A 27,264-nucleotide genomic window follows, 5' to 3' on the forward strand; every position below is an offset into this window, starting at 1 on the left:
TTCTAAGTTAGTATTGCTCTAGGGTAAAGTATCACTGAACAAAACTGAGTTTGGTAATTACAGGAGGTTGGAAAACGTTAGGTCGAGCAGTAAATCTTCAAGAGTCTCTCTTTTCCTTCTACCTCTCTTCCTTTTGTTCCTCGTACATCTCTTGTTCTTTCCTTATCCGAACATCGAAGCTAGCCCCTCCCGGACGGCTGAAGGATTTATTTTATTATTTGATAGATTTAATACCGACTAGATGTTACCACGTAAATTAGAAATTATGAGGATATTGAAAAACTATATTCTTTTTAACCAAAACTAGTCTTGTTATGATGTTTGTTATTGTATAAATAAGTAATGACGTGTATAATTATTTTTTAATAATGTAACATGAAACCAACATAAATCTAAAATAAATCGATAGCTTGGACAAATACTTAGCGTGAAAAAAGTCGGTGGATCATAAAGATCCTAATGCCCGATTTTCTTTGAAGTTCAATTAACGGACATATGTTTCACACGTGATTACACGCAAGTCAATCGGTCAACCACAGCCCCGTATCGGTTCCGCCTCTCTCACTCTCTCGCTCTCTCTTTCTAAGGTGACGAAGTTAATTGCTCACTTTCTCATCTCGTTAATGTTACTTCCGCAGCGCAGGCCGCTTATGACAATTTAGGAAACAGAAAGAAGCGGAAAGACTAGTAAACGAAGCGTTCGACGGAAATCGTTCGACGATCAGCGCAGATGGCCGATTTATAAGTCCTGACGATGATTTTGTCTAGCCTTACTCACGCTATTTTTATATCCGAGTTCTTACGTTGTTTCTAAATTATTTTCTTACCTAATAATTCATAAATAACTAACAATAAAGAGAATGTAGGTACGTACCTGAAGTTTAAAGACTGCCAGAGAATCGATTGTCAATCTTACCGATAAAAATTATTAAATTAAAAATTACTAATATTATCAATGCGATAGATTAGGAGTAGCTTAATAATTAACATAAAAACTTTCACGTTTTGGTAAAAATGAATACAGGGACGTTTAGAGTCATGTGATATGTTTAGGAGTTCGCTTGACGAAGACAATTATTGTGGTATTGACGAATTATTTATTTTATCATCTGCCGACGAAGACAGTTTGTCGTTAAAAGCAATGGCCATGCTGCGCGAAGCGATCGAGGATGTAGGTATAAAAAAGAAAAAAATGGCGACACTTCGGGTATAATAACTATCTCTCTTTTTTCTTCGTGTTTTGTTTTTTTTTGTTTTAATTCGCCGACTTGGAGATGTTTCGGAATCTTCTCGTAGCGCCCAGCTTGTTATGATACAATAGTAATAGCAATATATAATATATGGCAAGGTCATTGGTCAATAAATACTTTACTTAAATCGCTCGCATCTAAATTCGCCAAATAACACGCAGAGTCGTACCGATTATTTTCCGATGACTTCTTTCTCTCCCTCTCTCTCTTTCTCTCTCTTTCTTTCCATTTTATCTATTATCACAATGACGATCTAAAATAAAAAACATACGTGTAGATCGTTTCTTTATTATTCGATAAAAGTAATCCTTCGTCCGCGATTATTTGGAAACTTTAGATTCGCAAAAACCAGGACAAACTCCCTCAAAAATTTTCGCTCACAAAACGCATCTAATCTACTATTTCAAAGGATCGGTTTCCATTTTCCAGCGATTTGGTCCAACGAATAAAAAGATCGAAAAAAAATTTCTCGCCTGCAGTTCCCAGTTGACGGAATTTGTCCTCGACGATCTAATTACCTACACGCTATGTGAACTAGAGATTCCTTTCAGCATCGAACAGCAGTCACTATGAAGGTAATAGTGCGCGCAATCGTTTCTCTAATACTATTTTGAGTTTACACTAATCGTAGATCCTTAAAAGATTTAGGTAACACTATATACACTCCAATTCTCCTTCTTTTATCTTTTTCATTGTGTTTCTCTCGACGTTCCTAACAAAGTTCTTCTTCTTTATCGTTTTTCCCTTCGTTCCGACTAACAATAAGCTCGTACGAAATTCTCGTCGAAAGAACAAACGACGAGCTAAAATGGACTCCTCGCGTTCATGAAAAATAATCACGCGGTTCATCAGTTCGGTTCGCGAGATTTCGGCGCTCGCTTCTAGAACCAGTAGAGATCTTTGGAATCCTGCACTTGCGACTCGAGACCTGAAACAAACAAAAATAATTAGTTACTTGTATCGAGGATTAAGATTCTTATTAGTAAAGTAACGAAATTATTTAAGACGATATTTTTTTTCAAAGAATAGAATAATGATTACCGAAACATCAAGCAAGCACGTAGAAAGCGAACTACATAGCATGGGTTGCCTGTTCGAATTATTTATCGGCGTGCCGCGTAATAAAAGAAGAGACAACGTTTTGACGGATGCGAGGGTGCAGAACTGGTGATGGCACCCGCTGAGCAACACGGACGGACAAACCGACGGACGAGAAAAGGAAGAGAACCGAAGGAACAGACACAGACAGACGAGCTTCGAGCGATGTCACGAGATCGAGCAGTTAAGATCTCACGTTCTCTTACGACGGACGCAAGCGTGCGCGCGCGACTGCATGCGTCCGAATTTATCTCCGTACGATCTGGATATCCCAAAGGGTGACCCCGCAGATATTCGTCCACTCGATGTCAACGTTTTTAAACGATCCTCTCCGACTCCAAATCGATAATGCTGCGTAATCGAACGAACGCATCTCGGCGAAGTATCATCGATGAGAGCACGTCGAAAAGGAAAATTGATCTTTATCTTCGATCGTTGCTTTTCGTTCCTATTTAGTTGCTTGCTAAATTTTAACAGAATTTTATTTAAGCCAACGAAGAAATAAATAATTAAAAATGATCTTTCACTTGTAATAAATACACTTGTACAATTCTTTTTTCATAACATTAAAATCTAATCTTATTCGACTTATGAATTTTCTATAATTCGCATATGTCTACTAGAACTAATTGTACGATGCAATAACTCTTTAATAGACGAAGATCATGATCTTCGATATTGCTGCTTTCATTAAACTGTCTAAGGATAAGTAACATCGCGTCGATATTCAAAAAACAAAGTACTGTGTTACACGGGCTGATAACTCACAAGAGATTAAATTCACGTAAGGGTGGCACGTGTCAGCACGTGGATCTACCTGCTTCAAAGTCAGCAACGTGTGCTCGTCGCGAGAGCATACTCGTACAAGTGGAAGCACAAAAGATTTTATCGTAGGTAAAACGTCATATAGGTATCGTTTTGCTCAACGGTGAAGCTAGAACGGCAAGTATTATTTGATGGAAAGTTACTGAGTTGAAAAATGATCGTAGAAGGTAGCGTGAGAAGGGAAACAGGTTTTCGTGCTCGCCCGCTTTTACGCGAAAACCTGATGCATGTAACACCGATCTCTCTTGTTTTTTTTATTGACCGTTCTACGTAATAATGAATCTCATCGATGACATATTGTAAACGGAAACGATTGAATTCACAGTAAATTAAAAAATTTGCCTTTATAAAACAAATTTTGTGTGTTTCTAAATATAACAAAGTTTCTTAATAATGTAATTTGATATTTAATTATAATTTAATTAATATCAACATAAATAAAGATTAATCAAAAAAATCTCTATTGCGATTGACTTAACACACAAATTTAACATGAATATTGATTTACTATTACTATTGGATCAAGTCCAAACAAAAATTTTATAACGCACAGAATTATTAGCTATAACGACAAATAAAATCACAAGTGGAATGGGAAATTGGGAGATCATGGTCGATCGCTAATAGCAGATGATCTTTCCTTTCTTTTCTCCCCCTTTCAGGAATATCGAAGGGTCGGCTTCTGCGGGTGACTCGACAAATACCGGCAATATCGTCGACGTTATCCGACGCACCATTTACCAGCTAGTACCTCGTCCATTTTGCCGAGGGCTTGCGAACGAACTTGCGAATATGGTCGGAGCGTTCTTCTACGTGTGTGAATGTGTACGGATGCGTATGAGAAGAGTATAAATCGTCCTACACGTATGACACTTATGGCAACGTTATTTGATGACCACGCTATCGAATTAAAACTTCTAATCTTCGTGAGAGTAAGTTTCGGTGTATCGAGAATTTCTAATCTCTAATATCTGCCTATAATACATAAATTGGCGTTATTAATATCATCAAAATCGTGAAAAATATTTTTTGTGAATGTTTGTAGATGTCTATTAAAGTGCTTTGAATATCTCCGGGATACTTAATTTTAAAATATTTGAAAGGATCGCTATGAATCTATTTTTATCTATTTTTGCGGAATAATTTTTCAAAGATATTATTGTGATCAATAATAGGGTGGATAAACGTTTGAAATAAAGATATAAAGGATACCCAAGATAACATACTTGTCTTTGAAAGCTTCAACTCCCGACTACAAAGTAACGGACGAACGCACCTGTTATGAGCATTTCAGTATTCAATATTGCGATATCAAAGAGCAAAGACGAAATGCTGTAGGAGCGAGGAGAGTTCAGAAAGCAAGAAGAAAAGAGGGAGGAGACCTTTCGTACGAAGTTTAAGGAAACTGGGAGACAAATGTTACATTCGAAGCACCAAGAATTTAAGCGGAGTTTGCCTCAACGGTATAATTATGTGGACGTCGTTGTTTTACTTTGATCGTTATATTCGTTTCTAAATAATATAATTATCAAATAGAAATTATGTTTTATATACATATGTACATATATATATAATTAAATAATAAAGAAAAAAATTATATAATAAAACGTTACCAATAAGACGAATTTGTGCGAAATATATTTTACAAGTTAAACACTGGATTGTATTCGACAACGTAAACACTGGTTTGTCCACAGCCTTCGAAAGTCAACAAGATACTAAGGTCGTTGTTGACTAAGACCACATATAATTTGGTCGATTATACGTCATTTATAAATAAATAGTCTTTGAAGCATTCTACATAGGATAATACAATGTTATAGGAAATTTGTTTTCAATACAATTCATTGCTTCTTATTCTTTTCAATTATCTAGCCCTCCTCTTCTTAGCTTCGAAAGAAGCGAATCTTCATATCAGTTGAATTTAAGGGAGGGTGTAACTTCACAAGTTTCAGGTTGAAGAACACGAATCGAGCGTCGAGATTAAATTAAAGCGGACACCCTCGCGTTCGAAAACCGAAGATTCACCCCCTGCCGGTCGAGCCAACCCTCTTTCAAGGGATGCATACGAAAAGCATTGTGATGACCCTTATCAATGGGGGTCAGAACCCTTCGGAGTTTGGAATCCAATATACTCGTGGTAAAGGAGACTCTCCCTACTTCAACATATCCACAACTCTGGACCCTTCTCGAAACTCATATGCATCAATGTACGACTATTAATTAGGTATTATAACTTTTATCGATGCATCAATGTACCACGAAACAGATATTACGTTTTTTTTTTTTTAGTAACTACGAACTTTTTAACTAGTCGATTATTTTTTAGTCTCAGTATAATATCTCGGACAAAAGAAATATTTTCAACTATTAATCCTTATATCAATTCTTCTTTGTTAAATCGTTGGGAGAATTGCGAAGGGATACGAATGAAAACGAAACGCCATGTGTGCGTATTCACGAATGCAATAGGAACCCGTAGGAGAACCGAAACATTCCAATGCTCTCGTGGAATGTTAGATGAACCCTTTCCATAACAGGATGCTGAGTGGGATCGTCTAAATATGGCTAACTCGCTGTAACATGCTCGTAATACACATCTAATAAATAAGTTCTCTCTCAAAGAAGTACCAAGTGTCACTCTATAAAATGATATAACTATAAGAAACAAATTATTTTATACCATATCATTAGAAATGTCACATTTGATGACGTGATCATTGAATCAAACTATTTAGAACTTGTTGTGATCGCTGCCGATGTGAATATTGGAAATGTAAACGTTGGAAATGAAATATCAGAAGTTTGAAAATTTGATTAAATGTTATTTTTCGTGTATTGCGGCTTTAGAAGCAGACTAGAAAAAGAGGAGGAAAAGAACAATAAGGAAGGAAAGAAACAAAAGGCGTTCGCCGATCTGGCAAAGCTCTCGGTTCGCCGGCCTGTCTCGCATCGAAGGAGAGGAGAGCAGAGTTCGAGAGATCGATATAGCCAGTGAGTCGACCACTCCCTCCATTCGGTAGACTGACCAATCGAGACTCGCTGGCCATCCCCGTGCTGACTCCCGGCAGCCGAGTGCTGCGACGGTGTCTCTCTTTTACGTTCTCTCCTCTACCTCTTTTGCTGGCCACCACGGGTATATGTGAGCTGTGGATTACGTGACGTCAGTGTGCGACGCCATTTTCGAGGCGCGTGCCAGAAAGCCTTCGGAGTAAAGCTGCGCCCGTCGACTGAATAGTTCCCGTAAAATCTCCCGCGCCTTCGACGACTAGTTGGGATCATCGACTCTGATCGAGTGTGATTATCGATCGGTCTGCTTTCGCAGAAAGATTCCTTTAAAGAACGGAATTTTAGAGAAATCACTAGTTTATAGTAATTCTTTGAGATGTTTACGGAAATAGTATCTATTCCATACCTATATCATATTTCTTCATCGCAATAAAGATATTTGTTTGAAATAAATCCTATTTGAAGAAAAGAAAAAATGACGATTCCTTTGAATGGAACTTTCGTTTGAACAATTTGTTCATTCCATAAGCAGCTTTACGGATAGCTTAATATTCTCGAATTAAGAGTCATCCAATAGAAGACTTAACTTGCTTTTAAATAAAATGTAAATCTAACTATTTTAAAAGCTGCACGTGTGAGGTTCCATCCTGCAAGCGAGTAGGGATTCGAAAGAGGTAGGCAGGCAAGGAAAAAGCGTCGAAGGGAGGCTCGTTCGCCGACACCTTTTCGTTCGTCGGAGAAAAGAGAATCGGCACTTTTTCCGATCCTCCTGGAAGGACATCGAGTGGCGAGCTCGTCGCACGAAACTGTCGCAACGAAAAGCAATGCGACTTCGAGAAGAAGTCTTGCCCGCTTTTTCGCCCGGGTATTTCGTATATCGTACACGGTTAGTCCTATCTTGGAATCTCGAAGGGGCGGTGTCTCGGAGGACAAGAGAGAAAGAGAGAGAGAATGAGAGAGAGAGAGAGAGAGAGAGAGAGAGAGAGAGAGAGAGAGAAGCGAAAAGGGAAAGGAGAAGGAGAAGGAGCAGGGGAAGGAGAAGGATAAAATTCAGCTTTGATTTAGAGACTCGTACCGACACGGCGCCGTGACCGCTTCGTACCGCTTTCGTGCTTGGAAGCAATACCTTCCCAAAACTGAGTTCCGGTCTTTCGAACTACTTTGTTTGATATCGTGAAAATTCGTGATTTCAAACGATCTATAAGGTTGACTAAAAGATACATTATATAGCAAGATGGACTCTATTATTACTTAATCGAACTAAATTTTTATATAAATGAAAATACTATGAAAATATCAGCTGCAATTTTTTCATGTGTCGAAATAAGAATAAAATTTGTTCGAACATTTCCCGCCGCCGCGTCGCACCGCCTCGGTACAAACACGCGAAATGATAAATTATTCATCTACGTCCAATCGAATTTGTCCTCCGATGAAGAGGACGAATCGACAATCGTTGAGAAGAAGGGAGAAACTCAGGATGGGTGGTGAGGGTGAAGTGGGGATAGTGCGACGACCAAGATGAGAAGAGAGTCGGCGTTCTTTCTGACTCTTCACAAACGTCAGTCGGTAATTGCGATTTATTTCTCTTAATAGCGCTTAAACGCCGGCCAATTTATTCCGTTCGAGTTAATTTTACGCAATTATATAATTATCACGAGAGAAGAGAAGAGAGAGAGAGAGAAAGATAGTGAAACGCACACAGATCGTGTATATACGCAACCTAATCGAGAAGACACCATCGCGAGATCTCGTAATGGTCGACACTTAAATTTAAAGACGGCAACTCCCTGTTAACCCTCCGTTGGTTTCCGTCTCCTGTCATTCGTCGACCAAGACTCGTTAACGAGCAAGACTATCGCGTCGATCGAGCGCCGATTAAAATCGCCTCGCTCCTCATATAAACGATCGATTAAACTCGATTGCTTCAGAAGTTTTTTTGTCTTCGTTTTCTCTTCGAGCCAACTTTGTTATCTATCTATATACATACAGAGAGTCGCCAAAATATTTAAACACATTTGGAAATTGAATAACTTGTCCTATTTTGAGCAAAGTCAGAGGGTGCTTTGAATTTTTGTAAATCAATGCTGGAATTATTATTCATTAGACGATAAATTTACAGTATAAAATAAAAAAAAATAATTAATTAAAGAATCATGATTTTCGCGGAATATGAAAAATTCATGGATAAACGAGAACGATGGAAGCATCTTTTACATAAATTACCTGGAATCACATGAGTCTCTAATTAATTCGAACATTACTGGGAAACTCGCGACGAATCGAGATCGCGTAAGATCGCGGAATTGGTCAGCAATTTCGTTGCTCGCGCAACGATTCGTCCTGCCAACAAGTCCGTACTTATTTATTCATTAATTTCGAGAAGAGAAGTCGAGTTTGGGATTACTTGGAAGGAGGGAGCACAGAGAATGAGTTAGAGAGAGGTCTCTTACAGTAGCACACGCCAGTTCGAAATGTTCGAATAGTGAACGTTGTCGGCATTCCGCTAAGCAAATTCTTGAAAACTCGTTTGGTCGGTCCGGCCGCTTGAACCAACTCTCAATCTACACCGTAAAAGCCAGGCACGTGTGTAAAAGCTAACCGTCTCCTAAATTGGCCCTAAGTCTCAACTCGTTCTCTCTTTTTCTTTCTTTTTAAAGTAGAATACATACTTCAACAAAACAATCGAATTGCGAGCAATCTATCATCGATGTATTATCTGTACACTCAAAATCAATGAATTTTCTCATATTACAATAAGCTGCTATTCAATAGTCATATATCGATATCATTAATAATAGGTAATGTTTAGGGTAAAAAATCAAAAGTATCGTATAAACACTCTTAAGAGAGGGTTGAAGAAATGGCTGCCACGAGTTAAATCAGTGACATCTGGAGGAATGATAGTAGAGAGCCGAGAACTTCTATCGATTTTGAAGTCTCCACCTCACTAAACCTTATCGTATCAAAATCTTTTAACTTTGTTCTCTTTCTACTTCTATCCTTATCTATAAACATGATTTTGGCATTATTATTTACGAGACCCGGTTAAACGTATTACAAATTCTATCGATCGCAAGAATACTTAAAAGATGCTTTTCATGACGAAAAAAAAATTTCAAGTTGTGAAACCTGACATTAGAGGATGTAAAAAAATTTATCCGAAAATAGGAATAAATTCGAAAGAGGGAGACTAAAAGAACGAAACGGAAGGCGTGTATTTCGAATGCCAGCGTGCAGACAGATGGGAGTGGTCTCCGCAATCACGATGGGCGTGGTGTTTTCACGGCATGTTACAGCTGCACCCCGCAATGCAACCACGAATCGTGCAGTACATTTACATACAAACATGCAAGCAAATTGTGCGAGCCTTCATCCACGCTACGGCTTATTTAACGCGTCGGAGTGAGACCAACGTTCTTCCCTCCTTGTTTCTCTTACTTGTCTCTTCTCAGTCTAACTTTAATTTACTACTTATTTCACTTCAATAGCAATAAACGCATACATTAAAAACCATTTTTGGTATAGCACTGCTTTTATACGGCTTTCGTTCACACGCATTGATGGATCGAAAGAAAGCAAGAATCAAGTTCTGTGAAACTGGTTATCTGGACATTTTTATGTCATTTATGAAATGAAGAGATACACTGCCCAGCGAAGCGGTTTTTCTGGATTTCACGAGCTTCGTAAAACGATTGAAATTCTTTAACTTATTTATGTACTTTCCTCTCTCTCTCTCTCTCTCTCTCTCTCTCTCTTCCGCTCTCTCCAAGCAATCGTTTATAGTAAGTGACCATAAGGAGTTTCGAGTTAGTTCAAACGTGTCTTGATACTCTTACACAGTGATGTCAATGATTAGTAATAGTATTCTCTAACTTCTTCAAAAATTGAAAATGTAGTAAATAAATTCATATATAATGTATCAAGACCATTTGAAATTGAAGAAAAAAAAAGATGACTTTTTATCAATCAAAATGTCTACAACTTAGAACGATCATTATTTTTTATCGAACATTTGTAAAAGAACCTATCAGTTTCTTTGTTATCTGATTAAAAAGAAATAACTAAAGAGAGGATATAGTCGTCGAGAGAAAGTTAAATCGCGTACCGCAAGACACCATCCCGTTGAAGAAAAGCAAGGGATCGGAAGATGTAATCGCAAAGACGACCAAGAGCACCGCGTGTATCCTCTCTCGAAGAGCGTCGAAGCGGTCGTAAGAGCTCGAGTTTCCTCGTCTTATATAATCTGTAGCAGAACGGATCGCCTTTTTGCTAGAACGTGTCCCGAGCACCTCGCTTCGAGCGAAGCAAAATGTTTTACGGTCCGGTCAGGTCTTTTTGCTATCCTCCTTGCGATTTCGGCGTGGGAGAAAGACAGAAAGAGAGAGAGGGAAAGAAAAGAAAAACCGAGAAGAAGAGGGAGAGAGAGAGAGAGAGAGAGAGAGAGAGAGAGAGAAAGAAAGAGAAAGAGAGAAAGGGAGAGATAGAGAGGAAGAAGAGAGAGAGAGAGCACGCACTATATCGACCGACTTGGTCCCCCATTAAGCTCTTATTAATTGCGAGCATCTGAGGGACCGCTCGGCCTTTCTTGCTCTACCTGGACGCCATTCTACTCGAAGAAAGCCGACCAACAATCTCGGCTTCCTTTTGCAACTTTGATCGACCGCTTCAACGAGGATTTTCATATAAATAAGAAGTTGGGGCTACTCTACGACCTGGAATCCCTTTCTTCTTGCAAAAAGTCGAATCATTCAGGGAGTGTAGAAAGCAGAAGCAGAAGTGATGCACGTTTTTTTGCATAAGTAAACCCACAATTCCTTATCATTCTAATTTCGATCAGATTATTGTGACGATTTAAATTAAAATTTCTGTTTCGCCTCATATATTCGCATAATTTTTCCTGTATTAACATATCCGATTTGTTTACTGCGAATTATAGGGGTTCGATAATACTCACCGGAAAGGGAGGCATAAGGACCATGAGGGTAAGGCGGCGCCGAGGACACGTCAACAAGCGACTGAGAGGGCGTTGCCGACGTCCAGTCCTTATATGAGGCCGCTGCGTGCACGTGGTGTGCCGCGTGGTGAGCCGCGTGGTGCGACGTGTGATGTCCTCTCGCACTACCCAAAAGTAACCCGCTGTAACTCGCTGCAGCGGCCATGTTATGCTGATGATACTCGTGCACCGCTCTGGAACCGGGAAGAGATTTCGATTAAGGCCAAGGTAAAGAAGATGGATAGAGGAAGAGAAGAACTGAATAGCGAGTGGTAAGGTTGAGAGGAGGGAGGAAGGAGAAGAAGGATGAAAACACAAGAGAAAGGTAAAAAAAAGAAAGAATGAAGGAGAAGGGAAGAATTCTCGATACCGTGGCCTCTTCTCAAGCACGGTGACAGACTGGTAATTTATACGACGGTCCGCGCAGCATCAGTGCTAAAGATCTTCCCCCTGGTACCTGCTGCTCCCGACGGTTTTCTGTATTTTTCACGTCCACTTCGTCCTTTGACTCTTTTTTCTTTTTCTACTCATTTAACTCGCCTCGGATTATACACCGAGATCCTTGCTTTTATGATTCTTTATTTCTTTATCAAGATTTACTTTTGTTGCTACGAGATTTCTATACATTGGGTCCTTGAACTCGTGAACATAGTTTTGCGGTAGGTTAAGTGAGGATGGTCGAGAAGCGTGTCAAAATTATGAGTTTTAATGAGCTGTAGAGCTCACCTATGCTGGTACGGAGCATAATGCGCGTGCCATGGATCCGTTGGATACTCGTAAACATCGCTGGGATGCTGACTGTTCCAAAAGGATGGTGGGAAGTTCCTCATCGACATGGGGGAGATATTTTCTGTAACAGAAATCAACAAAAATATTCCCGTCAATTTTGTCAAATATTGACTTGATAATCGCCATTATGTCCTGTGTTCTCGATCTTAACAATATCTCTATTGAAAGATGTTAGTGTTCGTCACACTTATATAGTATAGAGGTTATAAAGAATAAAAGAAAGTGTTTATTAAAATATTTCTACGTTTTCCCACGAACGTTTAACTTTGGAAGGTTTTAGAGTTTATAAACGAGTGGTAGTCAGACTCCCACGGGATCGAACCGTGCGACAGAAGGGTACCGCGCGGTTGTTTTACAAGCACCCACTTTGAAGCCAGAAGCTTGTCCCGTGTATTCTCCCGCGGTTCCACTATGGTTTGCTCACAAGTTTCTTTTTTAATCCTTTTTTTTTGTTCTTTTCTTTATCTTCTTTCTTCCTTCCAATCTCAGACGCGACCAATCCAAAAGTGTGGTCGAAGGTTGGACCGACAAGATCGATCGCGAAAGACGATTTATTTTTCTGATTCCACACTCGTGCCATTCCAATTTAACTCACTTGGATCCACCGACATAAGTCATCGTCTCTATTTACTATTTCCAATCCCATAAAGTCTCCGATAAATACTTTGGCATCGTCGATCATCATCAGTGACATGAGCGAGTCAGCGGGATACTGTGTGACTGGCGCTAGTACTTCTGAGAATCGAGGAAGATTCGTAGTTCTCGAACTTGTTAAAAAGCGTCGAATCATGGTCGTTTAACAATGTGAACATCATGAACTTGATGACCGATCAAAAAGAAATCTTTTGGATTGGCCAGTGTATCGATTTCGTCCTCATAACTCGACCAACACTTTCGCCGCATAAAGAAGCTATGGACCGCATTGTTTCCCACGCATGGAATGTCGTCGAAGGTTAGTCAAAAAGAGAAGAATAGAGAAAAGGATAAAATATGCTTTTCCAAGCCATGTCCAGCGCAACCGGTCATCGATTGGTCGAGCCAACGACTTATTATAAAACGAAATAAGTCTCTACTGAAGTTGACACGAGTTAAATAGTTTACTGAGAGTTCTACGAAGCGTCCAATATCGAATAAATTGAAGATAGATTGCTTTTATATATCCCCACCGTCTTCCATGAGATCCACCACGGCCATCCCTTTTCCTTCTCCTCCTTTAGATTCACGGCGATCGTCGGTACCAACGGAGAATGTCCTTTATTTATTAACGCAATTAAAGAAACAGAGTGTCGAGCGTCCGCGCTTGCCTTTCTTCTCTGCCGATGCCGCGAAGGGTACGGAGGGATTCCCTCTCTCTTTCTTTCTTTCCCAGGACCGATATGCGGATGGAACGGGCTGCTCTTCGGCCCCTGTCAGAGTCAGATGTGCCAATAAGCGTGGTAAAGCACGTAAAAGGATAAAAGGTTTTCGAATCGGCGTTCCTTTATCGGCACGGATTCCGCGTGTGAATCTCTTCTGTTCGGAGAAGGTTGCATAAGCTACTAATTGAGATAGTCCTTTCAATGTTTATACAAAATCATAATCGTTGCTGCCTACAATTCATCTTAATAAACATATTTATCGATGAGTAGCATTGATTATCTTGATATTATACATTTTAAATGTTGATTTTTAATTTTTCATGCTACATTGATTCTTCGTGTTACTTTTTTTTTGTATATTTTTAAGCTTAAATGACGAGAGCTAACTGATCCCTGCTAATATTCGCAAATTGGCTTGATCACCCTACTCAATTTGAATCTAATCAGACTGACAACTATGAAGAAGACACGGAGCCCTTTTTAACAGTTCATGTGCAAAGAATTAACGAGGAGTGATCTGGTTCGAGATGAGATCTGGCGTGGGTCCACGAGATAGCTCATATAAAGACGTTCGGCGAGTCGCGATTCGTCAAAACGTAACGGAGAGCAGATTGATGTGCCGCTGCGACTGGACAGCTTGTTATTCCGATTCAGAGTCGGCATATATGTATATACCAAGAAGAGAAAGAGAATAAGGAATAGGAGTTGGAGGTGGAGGAGAAGAGACGACGGGGCTTGACTCGGATGTATCCGCCTTGCGCCTCTCGTCCGTCGCTTTGAAGGCACTTCGTGTCAAGTAATTGCGTTTCTGTTACGCTTCACGATGGGATACGGGGCGTTAATTTGACGCCACCGACTGGAACGACGCGCTCAATTTCTCGGACTCAGCGATATTGCCCTTTTGAATACGCCCAGTTCACTCGACCTTTTCCCTTCAAGCAAGTAATTCGCCTTGCATCTATCATTGTTCTACACTATCTCCTATAATCTAAGTTACATCAGTCGTACTTGTTTTAGACACATATGTGTGTGTGTGTGTATATATATAGAGAGAGGGAGGGAAAGACTACACAATTCTAGATTAATTACGTTCATTTGATCAACTAGAAAAATTGCATTTTACAGAACTGCGTTTCATCAAGATTATCTTTCCTAAAAATACACACTTTAATACAAAGATTCTGTTAACGGGAACCCTACAAACGATGAGATAGTTTACTATATATGATCTCGATTCCATATCAATGAAATTCTCGATACTCGTTACAACATGCTCAATTCCGTGAGAGCACTAGATCGCACATTGCTTCGATATCGAAGAGATTCCTTAGATTTTAGATGAGGTTTGTCGTTCATCGGTGGGCGTACGAGCAAAAGGTTTTATCGCCTCACCGTTTCACTCAACTGTGTTTATACTTTAACCCGTATCATTGCCTGCCATAGTTAACTTACATCGTTACTGCTACCGTGGTCGTTTACCTAATTGAATAAAACCGCACCGAAAATATCTTGAGAAACGAATGTCTGATCGACAAAAAAAAAGTAAAAAGATTGTGGAGAAAAAGACAAAGATGGCCTAATTAAAAACGCTTACATTGCGATAAATTTGTAACGAGTGAATTCTTTATTCAAAAAAGAGTTACGGCATTCTACCCAATCTACATTAATTCATGGAAATTTATGAAAAATTTGAAGGAAAATCTGAGATTTTAATATATTGTCATCCTTTACATAGGATAAAAAATAATTCCCGAAATTGCTAATAAAAATCTGTAAAAACAAGATGCATATACATTAGTCAGACATCTGGAAAAATCTAAACTTAATAAGATCAAAGTATTGCACTTGGTTCGAATCGAAATGTTCATCGAAACGTCCACCTTCTCTTTTAGCAAAAGGTCGATCGATAAATCGTGGCTTCGAGGGTCAACGAGGAAAGGATGCCCGATCTCTATACGAAATCCCTTCGTCTCTTCTGTTTCCTCGATAAACACGAGAGAAGCTCTCTACTGTTCAGGCAGCGTTCAGACCTTTTACGTACGTTAGCCGGCATACCGCGGCTAAAACTGTCTCCGGCTTTCTCTCCCGCTTACTCTCTCTCTCTCTCTCTCTCTCTCTCTCTTTCTCTCTCTTTCTCTCTGTCTATCTATCCGCCTATCTCCCTCTCTCCTTCTCTCCTTACCCTCGAGGAGAGCACGGTTTGCGTCGTGCATCTTAAGGCCCGCCAGTGGAAGCTCTTAATTTACCTTTGCTACACTCCCGTGGTCGTGGAGAGAAGCTGAAAGAGAGAAAGAGAAAGAGAGAGAAAGAAAGAGTGATAAAGACAGCGAGAGGAGAAGAAAGACAGCAAGGAGAAAGATAGAGAGAAAGAGATAGAGAGAGACAGTGGAGGTACAGAAGCGGAGGTGCGCAAGGCACATAACAATTAGGTCGTGTTGTCTTGAATTCTAAGCAGGCTAGTGAACTGATCCTGAGCACCGAGCGCGGGATAAATGCGGCCTTAAACGACACCGATATAGACGGACCGCTAACGTCGTTCGCGCTTGCCAAATCCTCTACCATCCTCTACCCCACCTCCAGTTTCTTCTTATTCTTTTTCCTCTTTTTCTTTTTTCTTCCTCCTCTTCCGCCTCGACGACAATCCCGCGATCCCCGCCGCGATGTTCCACGATCTTCTCCAACTTCGAACCCCCTACCTCTGCGTTACCACAGAGCCAGGTTTTAAGTCTTCGAGTACCGACAACGACGGTACGATTGTTACGGGCCTTGTTAGCGTTGTCGCAAGCTAATGGCGTACTTTATTACCAGGGCTTCGCGCTTCCTTCCAAAAGACGATGCTGTCGTGGATGCAAGACGAGATTGAACGTTAGCAGCCTCTTTTTCATGTATTCCAAAAAGCTTTTCTTTAGTACTTTGGTACATTTTTGATGAGCACTTGTTACTATTACTGTGTAATATCCAGTTAATTTTTTATAAACATTAATGCAGACCTAGTGAAACCATAATATGGTACAAGTTTATATGTACCAAAAAATAACACGATAACTAACCCAAAACTAATCATTCTTGTTATATCTATATTCTTACCTATCGTTACTCATACAAGTTAACAAATTTGAAAGAAGATTTAGAAACACACCTTTGGGCTTGTCATGAGCCAGTGCCCGTTGGAAATGTTCCTCAACCTCAGATGCGGCATCCCCTCTGTAATGAGTGAAGACAACGCAGTTTGCGCTAACATACTGCGCCCTACTCTCACCATCGTCCGAATCCTCTGCCGCTGTAGCAGCCCCTACTAAAAGTCAATTAAATCATAATCAATCTTTGCTTATACCGAAATCATTCCTATTTCAATGACCGCAATTATTATGTAAAACATACCGTCGGTCGATCTGTCATCGTCGAGGGTTCGCGAAGGCTGAGATGTAGTAGTCGCGAGAGGTGGTCGAGGTTGAGGAGTTGGTCGAGGTGATGCCGGACTCGGTGCTGATCCCACCGAACCAGCGCTACTTGGTTGACCTTGCGGTACACTACCTCCACCACCACAAAGTTCTAAACCCGCCGCTTCCAGAGACCTTTGGTGTACGTTCAACTGTAAAAATAAAGATGAGAGACATTACTGGCGCGAGCATTATAAAAGATTGGCACATTAGTTGAGTAATAGGCCATACTGTGACTCGCCTTCTTATTCTGAACCTCTTATCGAATCAACGACAAAGTACTAAACCTGACTACTTGAGACGAGTCCAATAACTATGTCGACATATTTGTTATTGGCTTGTTATTGCAACCCTGAACAGATTGTAATACATTGACGCAACACGTCATACTTGAAGATTCAACGCTGACAATGAGCAGAATATGAATCAGACGTTAATTCCGAGTTCTCGGGATAGTTTTAATAGATTCGTTTAAGAGTCCTCCGATGCCAGAGGACAAGTCAAAGAGGGAGTGAAGTGGGATCCATTGAGCACATAGCGACGCCGGCCGTCGGCGTCCATTGCGTCTCCCACCCTTCTTGCTTGGACTGCAAATAACGCGAGAGCTATGCTATGCGTACCGGCATCGTCACGGCCGCTGGCAATGAGACCAAATAGGACGTAATGCTCACTATTCATTAGATCCTAGCGATGCAAATGCCACGGCAGGTCAGGGTATTCTGCTCGAATTTTTTTGACGACAATCCTACACGTACGCAATTGAGAGAGTGAGAGAGACAGAGAGAAGGAGAGAGAGAGAGAGAGAGAGAGAGAGAGAGAGAGAGAGTCGGCCAACTATTCGACCGACAACGAATCGTCGAAAGGTCCTTTGGCCACTTCGTTTATCGTCGATTAACATAGCGAGAGACTCGCTCTTAGCGAGTCTCTGCAAGTAAGCAGCATAAGAACACTATTGTGGCGAGGACTAATGGGGAAGTCAAGTCGAGGATTCACATGATATTCGTTATATCCTACGCGAGGGTATCTCGTTCAAGGTGTTTCGCCATTACATCGATCCTGGAGATCGTTCCGAACACGATCGTAATGACCCGAGGAACCGCAGTGCTAGTACGTGCCACTTGCATACCTGCACGACGCGCGCAACACGATGATAAAAGACGCGCATTTACGGGAGCGTTTCCAACGCACGCATCCCGGCCTGTATACATTCCCAGTAGCCATTGTTGTTTCGAAGAGCTACCGCCTATAAATCTGAGAAGTCTTTGCGACGGGACGATGGGCTTCTATGATTTATCGATCTTGTCTGGTCAGCTTAAAACGGTATACCAATAAGTGAAATGTACTTATAGCACATCTCATATACTCATGTCGTTTAAATTCACGTCGTATATTCAATGTTGGCAAATCGTCAATTGCGCCAGAATTTTTAACAACCTTTCGTATAAAACCGTATCACGTCATATTTCTAAATAAAAGTCTCCTAATGAGACCACAAGAATGCGTTATTTTCTTTATTTCTCCACCCCATTTATCCGACCCTTTTATAAGACAAACAGCGAGCTTCATCGCTTCTTCCAGCGTTATCTTCTTCATCTATGCTAACACTGGACTCTAATAAAACACCCGATCCAAGGAGCCCGTCCATTATCACGTTACGATCTTAGTCTTCTCTAAAAAAGTCCCATTCGTTTTATCAACAAATCGCCTATCGAGCCAAGCTATTTCCGAATCGGAATCATCCAACTTATAGAATGGACGTTTCTAAATGGCGATAGACTTTGGAGGAGAACAAGAAGGTTCCTCCCAAGCAGTCGTCGCGACGCCTTGATTCCCTTCGTTCGTCGCTGGTTGACAGGGAGCCTTTCGGCGTATATATCGAGCCGACCACGTACCCCGCCTAACCAATTACGTCCATACATCAGTGGCGGTAGAAGCGCACGGAAATAAGCTGACGGTGATGTATGCTCGCGCTGCACACACGGGGATGAGCGGGGGTGCACGAGTGTGCTGCTCGAAAGCTCAACGGAGACGAAGACGAAGACGACGACGACGACGACGACGGCGAGATGTTATCATTATCTACTCTAATAAAGCCGGACTCTGCATTCCACGTGGTAGTACATCACCGCCACGATTTTCAAAGTGCAGAGATAGAGAGAGAGAGAGAGAGAGAGAGAGGGAGAGGGAGAAATGGAGAGAAAGTTTCGTAAAGAGAACGTCGAGTGACGAGCGCTTTCCTGGCGATTTCACGGAAAGTACACTCGATCATTCGCGTCCTCCAACTCAATGACATCCTCCTCGTCGCTTCCTCATCTTCTCTTTATCCGCCATTCGCGGAATCTTTCGTAGAAACTGGTCTGGTCGAAGAAGTAATAGAAAAAGAGAACGAGATCCGCTTGCGAGGTTACTATTGAAAAATTATTACCAATGGAGAAAAACTAATGTTTCAAATATCTTCGACGATAACGCTTTAACAGCGAATTATGTGTACGAGATGACGGAGTGTACCCACGTGCAGATTCAATATCGTTTGAGAATCCCGATTCAATTACATTGGATTGCATGGGGCTAAAGAAGACTCATCATTTACGAGGATAAAAGTATAAAAGAGATAAAATCGAGGATCAGCGAGCCCTCCATAGATTACCACCGGTGGAACATCTAGTGTTGCTTGGACGACAATGTGGTAATTAATCGAAGCAAGCCTGCTTCCAACAACCTCCCGTTTCCCTATCTATCTTTTTCTCTCTTTTTATCTTTCTTTCTCTCTTACTTCTTCAAGGCGCACTGGCTTCCTTCGAAACGGTCCACGTCCTCCACGGCTAAGAAGGAGAAGGAGGTGGTGGCTGTACTGTGAGCAAGAGGGAATGAGAAGGAGAAAGAGAGAGAAAGAGAGAGAGAGAGAGAGAGAGAGAGAGACGGAGAAAGCTGCTCGCGGCCTTTCAAAGCATTCCAAAGCACGAGCGCCTCTTCCACTCGACCTTAGCCCACCCCACTTCCAACCCCACTCGATCCCACCACCGCCACCACCACTGCCGTCTCCGCGCCTCTGTCGAGTCACTTCGCGAGAGGCAAAGCCCGCGTCTTTATTTCTTTCCCTTTTGTCTTATAGATCTCTGAATCTCTGTATCGGGGTCCCACTCTTCCCGTTCCAGCCCATTAAAATACTTGATGCCTCGGCGAGGATTTGAATTTACGATTGTCCCACCGATTCGATTGCGAAAATCGAATTTGCACTTCCACCAATTACCGTGCAACCAGCGATAAAATGAAAAATAAAGAAAAAGAATTGTTAGTAAGTTTACGATTTGAGAATAGTGCCAAAAAGCAATGTTATCTGAAGGAATGAAATTCGAACGATTACATTCGTCACAGGCAATCGGTGTTGATGGTGTAAAAGCGGACAGCTCACATCGATTCGAAAGGAGATCGGCAGCTTCGCGAGATCTCTCCTTCGATTCCCACATCAATTTAAGTCAAACCTGTAAGAGGGAGATCTTCGTCAATCCACTCTCGATCTCACTGTCTCCGTCTTTCGTGTCCTTCTTCGTGGAACAGTAGCCCGAAAGGGAGGAAAAAGATTCGAAAGACCAAAGAAAGAAAGGACGAACAGAGAAAAGAAGAAGAAGAGGAGGAGAAAAAGAGGGAGAAGAGGACAGTGGTGGAGAGGGTATAGAAACGTAGGGAGACGGTAACAAGCTACCATACAGCCACGGGGTATCTCGCAATTTGTTTGCTGGACACGACCATTCGTCGACACGATTCTCCTATCTTCCACGAAGATGAGAGAAGTCCGCGTCCTCTCGCTCTCGCACTCTCGAAGCCTTGGATTACGACTATCGATAAGGTACCGCTGAACGAGTTCCCTTTAGTTAAGTTTAGTTCATTAGCAAACCCGCCAGGTGGACGATGGAACGATTCCCCCATCCGTTCGACAAATTACAACGAGATCGTCTCCACCCCTTTCAATTCCCACTCCTCCTCTCTTCACCAAACTGCATCTTCGTCTCTTGGAACTTTAGGATCTTTCAAGGATCTTCTCAGAATCTGTGTCTGACATATTCTTATTATTAAAATTTCATATTTCGTTATCTATAGATCTCATATTTACATTTTATTTCATGAACGTAATTAAACCTTAACGAATGCATAGACGAGGAAAAATTGAAAAACCTTTTGAAGATCAGAAAAACCGTTGCGATCAAATGGAAAAACTTCATGTTCTTCTATCATTGTGCACGTTGATAAAAATTATAAGAGACATCAAAAATAATTCAGTGAGGAATTTCAAGCTCGTGTAGATTATAGCAGACGGTTAGATGCTATCGATAGACTCCCAGGTATTTTCTCCTAAAAGTGGAAGCGATTAATGAACCTTCTCGCGCCGGTATTAACTACTCCTTTACAAACGTATGGATATAGGCTTTATTTTATAGGAGCGTTTAAGCGCTAGCGCGCGTCAACAGATGACTAAACGGTGCACCGCCCGCCGATAACGATACGCATCGGTAAAAAGAAAAGGGAGAGAAAAAAGATGGAACAGGTTGGCATTCGTTTCGTGTAAACTCACGCGGCGAGTAGAGAAACAGAGGAAAAGAGAGGGAGAGCTTTTGAGTAATATCGCCGACTCGTTATATAAATGTATAAACGTATCCGAGAGCACGTTGGACTAAGATTATCTCCTTGTTACGGAACCGTAGAATACGCCTAAGTGACCAACAAGTTAATGCATTATTTAGTCTTTCTTATCATCGAAAATGTTCATTTCTTTCCAAAACTTTTGAACTTCCTACCTATTCTCTTTTCTCTCGAACAGCTTTAACGTCCAACCGCACAAAATTCGATTTTAATAAGCTAATCGACGAATGCAAGATTACAGAATATTAATATAATCGTCGTTATTGAAGTTTACAACAATTATTATTTTAGAAATGCCGATAATTAGCTATCACGAAGATTTTACCTGTTAAATGTTGAGAGGTGTGTTAATGAGCTAACTTCGTGGGAGTTGTAGTCTGTGGATTCGCCAGAAAATCTCCTCTTACCTTGTTCGATATTGTCTCTTCGAAGTCGGTCATCCCTGGAAAGGGACTAGTAAGTTGATTCTTCGAAGTTTCTCTCAGAGGACACCAAGATAAAGAGAAAGAGAAGAGACGAAGCTAAAGGCTGACTAAAAAGCCGGCACGGGACCATCGAGATAGCGGGTCGAGAGAGCGTCTTTAGTGTCCGTTATCAGACCTGATCCGATACGGTCACCAATAACTTGAGCTACCTACCGCAGAGCCTGTAGTAAAGGTTATCCTTGTCGGAGCTACCGGTCGAGACCATTACGAACTTATTACTATGTACCTTCCCTCCGACGCTTATTGAAAGTTCGCGCTCGGCAATAGTTGTCCAATAAAAACTCTCGCTTTACGTTCGTCGTTGTAATGCCGGTACCGCGAGACCGAGCACAGACCGACATGCATAACTTAATGCACTTTATCGGAAGCCTGTTTCTTTCCCTCTCTTCTTCTTGTCCTCTCCTGGACCACCTGTCGTTTCGATGACTTTCTGTCGGATTTCTTCTAATAGGGTTGTTCAATAATATGATGCCATAGAATATTAGCTGAGAAACTTTTATACGTGTTTAGCAAAAATTATGAAAATAAATTTACATTTATTATATTTCAAATGATAGAAAGAAAATATAAAAGATCCTTTGAAAAGATCAATTTTATTACCTGACTGATCCAAAAATTCTGGAATGAACAATTTTCTTAAAGATCCTTGACCCAGTTTAGGCTCTCTAGTTCGTATCGAGAAAAAGAAGTAATAGCATCTGGAACCATTTTCATTCGTCTCAAACGTTTAATCGATCTTTTAATCTGATTTTTACTCTTCGAAAGTCCATTTTCGTTTCTTGGCTAATTGTATACCATTGGCCTGCTAATTAGAATCTCCCGAAAATCTCCTCTTCGAGCGTAATGTCTTGTCGTTTAACATCGAATATCCTTTGATATTTTGGGCATTTTTCGTTAAGCAAATCGCGAAAGTAGGTAATAATTAAAACATAGAGCAATCACGCGAAACGCTTCGTTTCCTTATGAGCGGTGCGCGATATATGCATTCTTACTTGACATTTCATTGCATCAAATAGCACTCGAACCACTCTAAGAATTCCACGAATGTCTACCATCGGTCTGAACAGGTCGACACGCGTGATTTTCTGCGAAGATCGCGGCGGTCCATCGTTATCGCAATTTTTTACGCTCGACCTCTTGACTCCGATCGACGGCTTTATCGTCTTTGTCTGATAATAGCTCTGATCTTCGGCCGATTAGTGATTTCATCGCGAATCATTCTTTTAACGCTTTATCACTTCGTACTTTCTATTGGAATTTAGCCATAAAACTTTTTTAATAGATGGTTGAAACTTTCACGATTGCGGATTTAAAATTTTTTTTTCTTTTTGCAAGATTCGCGATATTGTAAAATTCAGGTCGATCATGGGATTAAAAATCAAAATGAAATGCAATGCGCGACACCGTAGCACGGAAATTTTTTCCTCGAGTGAATGAAGAACTTATGATTCATTACGAAGAAACCGAGGTTAGATCTAAAACCGCAATCCTCTCTTTTCCCTCTCTTTTTCTCTTTCTTAGACGGAGGTCGCGATTCGATAAATATTGATCGGTCGACCGATCGCGAGGCTACTGTCAAGCGACATCAACTTGACTTTTCTCGCATAACTCGAAGACCTTTCCACAACGCACGAGTGTGCTAGACTCGATAAGTTTTTTTTTCGTGGTTAACAGTATCGCGTTGCCCTCGTTGCAACAGCTATCGAGGACATGTCCGTTCCTTTTGAATGCAGCGAGGTCTCCTTATTACGGGAAGTTCTGAAAAGATCGTTTTCCAGCTTGAACAGAGAAGAACGAGAGGTCGAGAGGAGTTCAGACAAAGCAAAAACAAATGACCGAGATTATGAAATATTTGACGCATGTCTGCAATAGAGTTAATCGTTGATTGAATCCTCTGTATAATAACCATCGTAAAATAAAAAATAAATAAAACGGTTAGCTCAATGATCATTTTATCAACAATTTAACAAAGTATGATAAACGTTTCAGAAATATATTCGTAGAAATAAATAGATAAAATCCATAAAATGGCGCCGGTTGATCGAATGGAATGCGATTGAGAGAAAACAAAGCCTGTACGAAGAGTAGCAGCAACGACAACAGCAGCAGTAGCCCTTTTAGCGCGTGTCGCAAAGAATGGCGCTCCTAGACTAAAAACGGAACAGCGCCAAGGAATGCAACGTTGCAGCACACCTTGCTTGCTCTCGAACACAAGAGAATCGTTCGCGCGCGCGAGAGAGAGAGAGAGCACGCGATCGAGAGGACGACATAGTCGACCGTGCGTGAGATATGGCTTTGTCGTACCGATAATTGTCGCACATCCCAACAATGCCGTGACAATCCTACTCTTGTCGCGCGACTTTGCGTCTTCAAGGAATGACGTGTCATTTTTCTTCCTTGTTCGTGGTATGACCCTGGTAAAATTAAATCTTTTCGATGTATCCTTAAAAAGTGAAATAGGTTTTCTAAGCTCATTCGGAAAATATTATATATTTTGAATTTAGAACTTGAATTTAGAAAGATCGATCGATCGTTCTTCTTGAAAATTTTAAAAGTATTAAGAGGAATGTGAATGAAGATAGCATACTGTCTCGTCTTCGTCGCGATTATTTACTCATTGTCAAGTCTATACCGATCGTTGTTTCGTTCGAAGGATGGTCCTCGAGGAATACGAAATAGTGAAGATCGGTTTGCACGGAAGACGCTTTGCTACTTTAGCGATTAATGGCGTCCGCTTGGCGATCGTAAATAACAATAAACCAGTTCAGTGGAAGCCACGCATCTTTGCTCAGCTTCGTCGCGTGGCTTCCGCGATTCTGAGAAGCATTCGAGGCTGTTTCACCTCGTCAATGCATGTGACGAGCGGCGATTAATTTTCGCGGACACAAATCACGAGCGTCGATACAATCTCGAGCTGAAGGATCGAACGAGAACCGAGAGCTCTCGAAGAGAAGGAGGAGGAGATGCTCGAGGATAGATTCCCATTGGCGTCGCATGTCTTCCGAAAATCTACACTTATATTTTTCCCAAAGTATAAAATAGTTATGAAAAGAAAATTATAGTATGGAACATATGATCGTCTCATTTGCTATTCATCCTTCAACGAATTTTTACTACTCAGTCATTTGACGCAATAGTTAACAAATTACACGTTTTTAAGTTACTTTCAATCCTAGTCTTACCGAGATACCGAAAGAAAATCAACTACGCAGCTAAATTCAACAAATGATTCTTCGATTTTCGAAATGCTGCGCTCATGGGGACGGAAATAGGACTGTAAAAAAAAGGAAGCAGGATAAAAAAGAGAAATAGAGAGAAAGAGAGAGAGAGAGAGAGAGAGAGAGAGAGAGAGAGAGGCGCCTCTTTGACGAGCGTAGAGTGGCGTAGAGCGCTCGGAGAGAAGTTACGCGTCTCGATGGAAACTGGCTCTCTCGAAGGAAAACCTTATTCAATTCAATTCTAATGTGTCGGTGGTACCGGAGGCGAATAGCATTGCATTCGAGATCGCGGCTACCTTTCCATCCGTCCGTCGATCCACCAGGAGGAGAGCTGGTACGGCGGTAAACCATTCGCCGTTGGTTTCACAATCGTCCAAATGATGAGAGTATTCTCACCACGTTTCCGCGACAACGGGTATTACGGATCTTCAAAGGAACAGTCCGACATCGGTGAGCCGAGTCTGCCATCGTTAATATAAATTACACCCACCATGCCTGTTGTCTCTGATACTAGTACACACACATAATACCTATACGTTTGCGAGCACGTTTATAGGTAGGATCTAAACGTTTTGCTCGTCAAAGGAAGAAGGAAGACAACAGGATAGCGAAACATCGAAGACTCTGAGACGCCTTGCCATATTAGTGAGGAGAGATACCAAGGAATGTCTATAATTTTACGAGCGTCTTTAATATGCGTTTAGCTTCCGCCGCCATCGCGTTGCCGAGAGCTTTATCGTTGTCGGTAGCTTCGAGATGCAAGCTTCCACTCTTTAAAAAAAACGTATCCAGCTTGGTATGCCTCTTTCTACGACATTTTCTACTTAACCTTTGAACCTGCCCGTTCGACCGAGTCAGGTGCATTCCACCTGCCGATGTGATCGTTTGCAAAAAGCTCCTACCGTTGAATCGCCCGATCCATCTTTTTCCCTCATATTACAAACGAATTTGCGATGAATGATTGAAAGAACTGATTGAAAGAACTGAGTATACGCTCGCCTAATTCGGCGCAATAGATTTTGAAGTTATAGCGTGTTTTATGACAGGCTAATCTAAACATAAAGGAATTACATAACATAATAAAAAAATACGACCATATGTCTGTACACTACATACGTATGTTTGTACAGTATGTTTGTACAGTATATACGTATGTTTGTACAATATGCGTATACCTGTTTCTAAATTATTCGTATATTTCTTTATTCTCATATAGTGTTCTTAATCTTTTTTGTATTTTTATCATTAATTACAACGGATCGAAAGTTACTACAATAATCAAGATTCGTAATTACCAGAGAAAGGAAATTAATGCGATTACGACCAGTCGGCCATACTTCGTCGATTATGCACTTAAATGGGAACTCGGGAAGTCGCATAGGCTAGTAAAAAGCGCGGCCCTTCACCTGTCACTTAAAACGAGTCGAGTCGCTTTCGCGTTCCATACTCGTTCTGCACCTTGAGTAATAATAAATATTCCTTCCTTCCGAGTGCGGACAGCGGATCGTGAAATCAGAAAATTCACCTGGACGAGACCCGACGATGGAACTGATCCTCGGCACCTGCGGACTCCGACTTCTTCCAAAATCGTTTGTATTATTCTTAACGATATCGTAATTCCTTATTCAAACAATAATATATTATAGTAATATATTAAAGCAGTTATTACAACTGATAGAAGTTAAATGGAAAAGATCGTTCAAAACCAATAAACTATCCTGAGCAATGTTACATTCGAAGAGGAAATGTTCGGAATGAACGCAAGGATTATTTAAAAATAAAAATATTCGTTGTAGAGAAGAGAGTCCTAAGTTGCGAGCATGGTTCAGTTGGTCGAGAGACGAGAAGAACGGAGACAACACTGGCAGCAGCCAATGACTCAAAGCTCCACTCGGAGACTGTCGATTCGTCACTGTCAGCTGGCGCAATGTCACGAGCGCCCGAGATGGAGGCGGACGATTATGAGAGTGAAAAATGATCCGCGAAAAGTTGTTGCATTCCTTTCGTTTATTCCCTCCGGAGGGAACGTTCTCGCGGTGGGATCTTGTCTTCTCGATTCTACGATGCTTCGGGAAACAATGGATTGAGGCAGCACACTTTTTTACGAAGGGCACCATCAGGATGGACATTTGCTACTTGGAGATATGCAAATCAACGT

At 41.1% G+C, this 27,264-nt stretch overlaps 1 protein-coding gene across 4 annotated transcripts in view; it reads right to left on the bottom strand.

Annotated features, from left to right (window-relative positions):
• Positions 1-1,074: 1,074 nt before the first annotated feature.
• LOC122633148 (protein vestigial) overlaps positions 1,075-27,264 on the bottom strand; it is a 52,197-nt gene continuing 26,007 nt past the window's right edge. Inside the window, exons 2-7 of one of the 4 annotated variants that reach the window (XR_006328047.1) lie at positions 16,707-16,917; positions 16,465-16,620; positions 11,905-12,028; positions 11,140-11,372; positions 1,773-2,178; positions 1,075-1,503 (exon numbers count right to left, since the gene is read on the bottom strand). Coding sequence is in view for 2 of the 4 variants with exons in the window: in XM_043820718.1 (XP_043676653.1) it covers positions 2,132-2,178; positions 11,140-11,372; positions 11,905-12,028; positions 16,465-16,620; positions 16,707-16,917 (771 nt within the window). In the remaining 2 variants the exon portion in view is untranslated. Of the gene's footprint in view, positions 2,179-11,139; positions 11,373-11,904; positions 12,029-16,464; positions 16,621-16,706; positions 16,918-27,264 lie in introns of all 4 variants that reach the window. The other 3 variants (XR_006328046.1, XM_043820719.1, XM_043820718.1) reach the window with 3 other exon arrangements.

This window comes from Vespula pensylvanica, chromosome 11, assembly GCF_014466175.1.
Source record: "Vespula pensylvanica isolate Volc-1 chromosome 11, ASM1446617v1, whole genome shotgun sequence".
NCBI lineage: Eukaryota > Metazoa > Arthropoda > Insecta > Hymenoptera > Vespidae > Vespula > Vespula pensylvanica.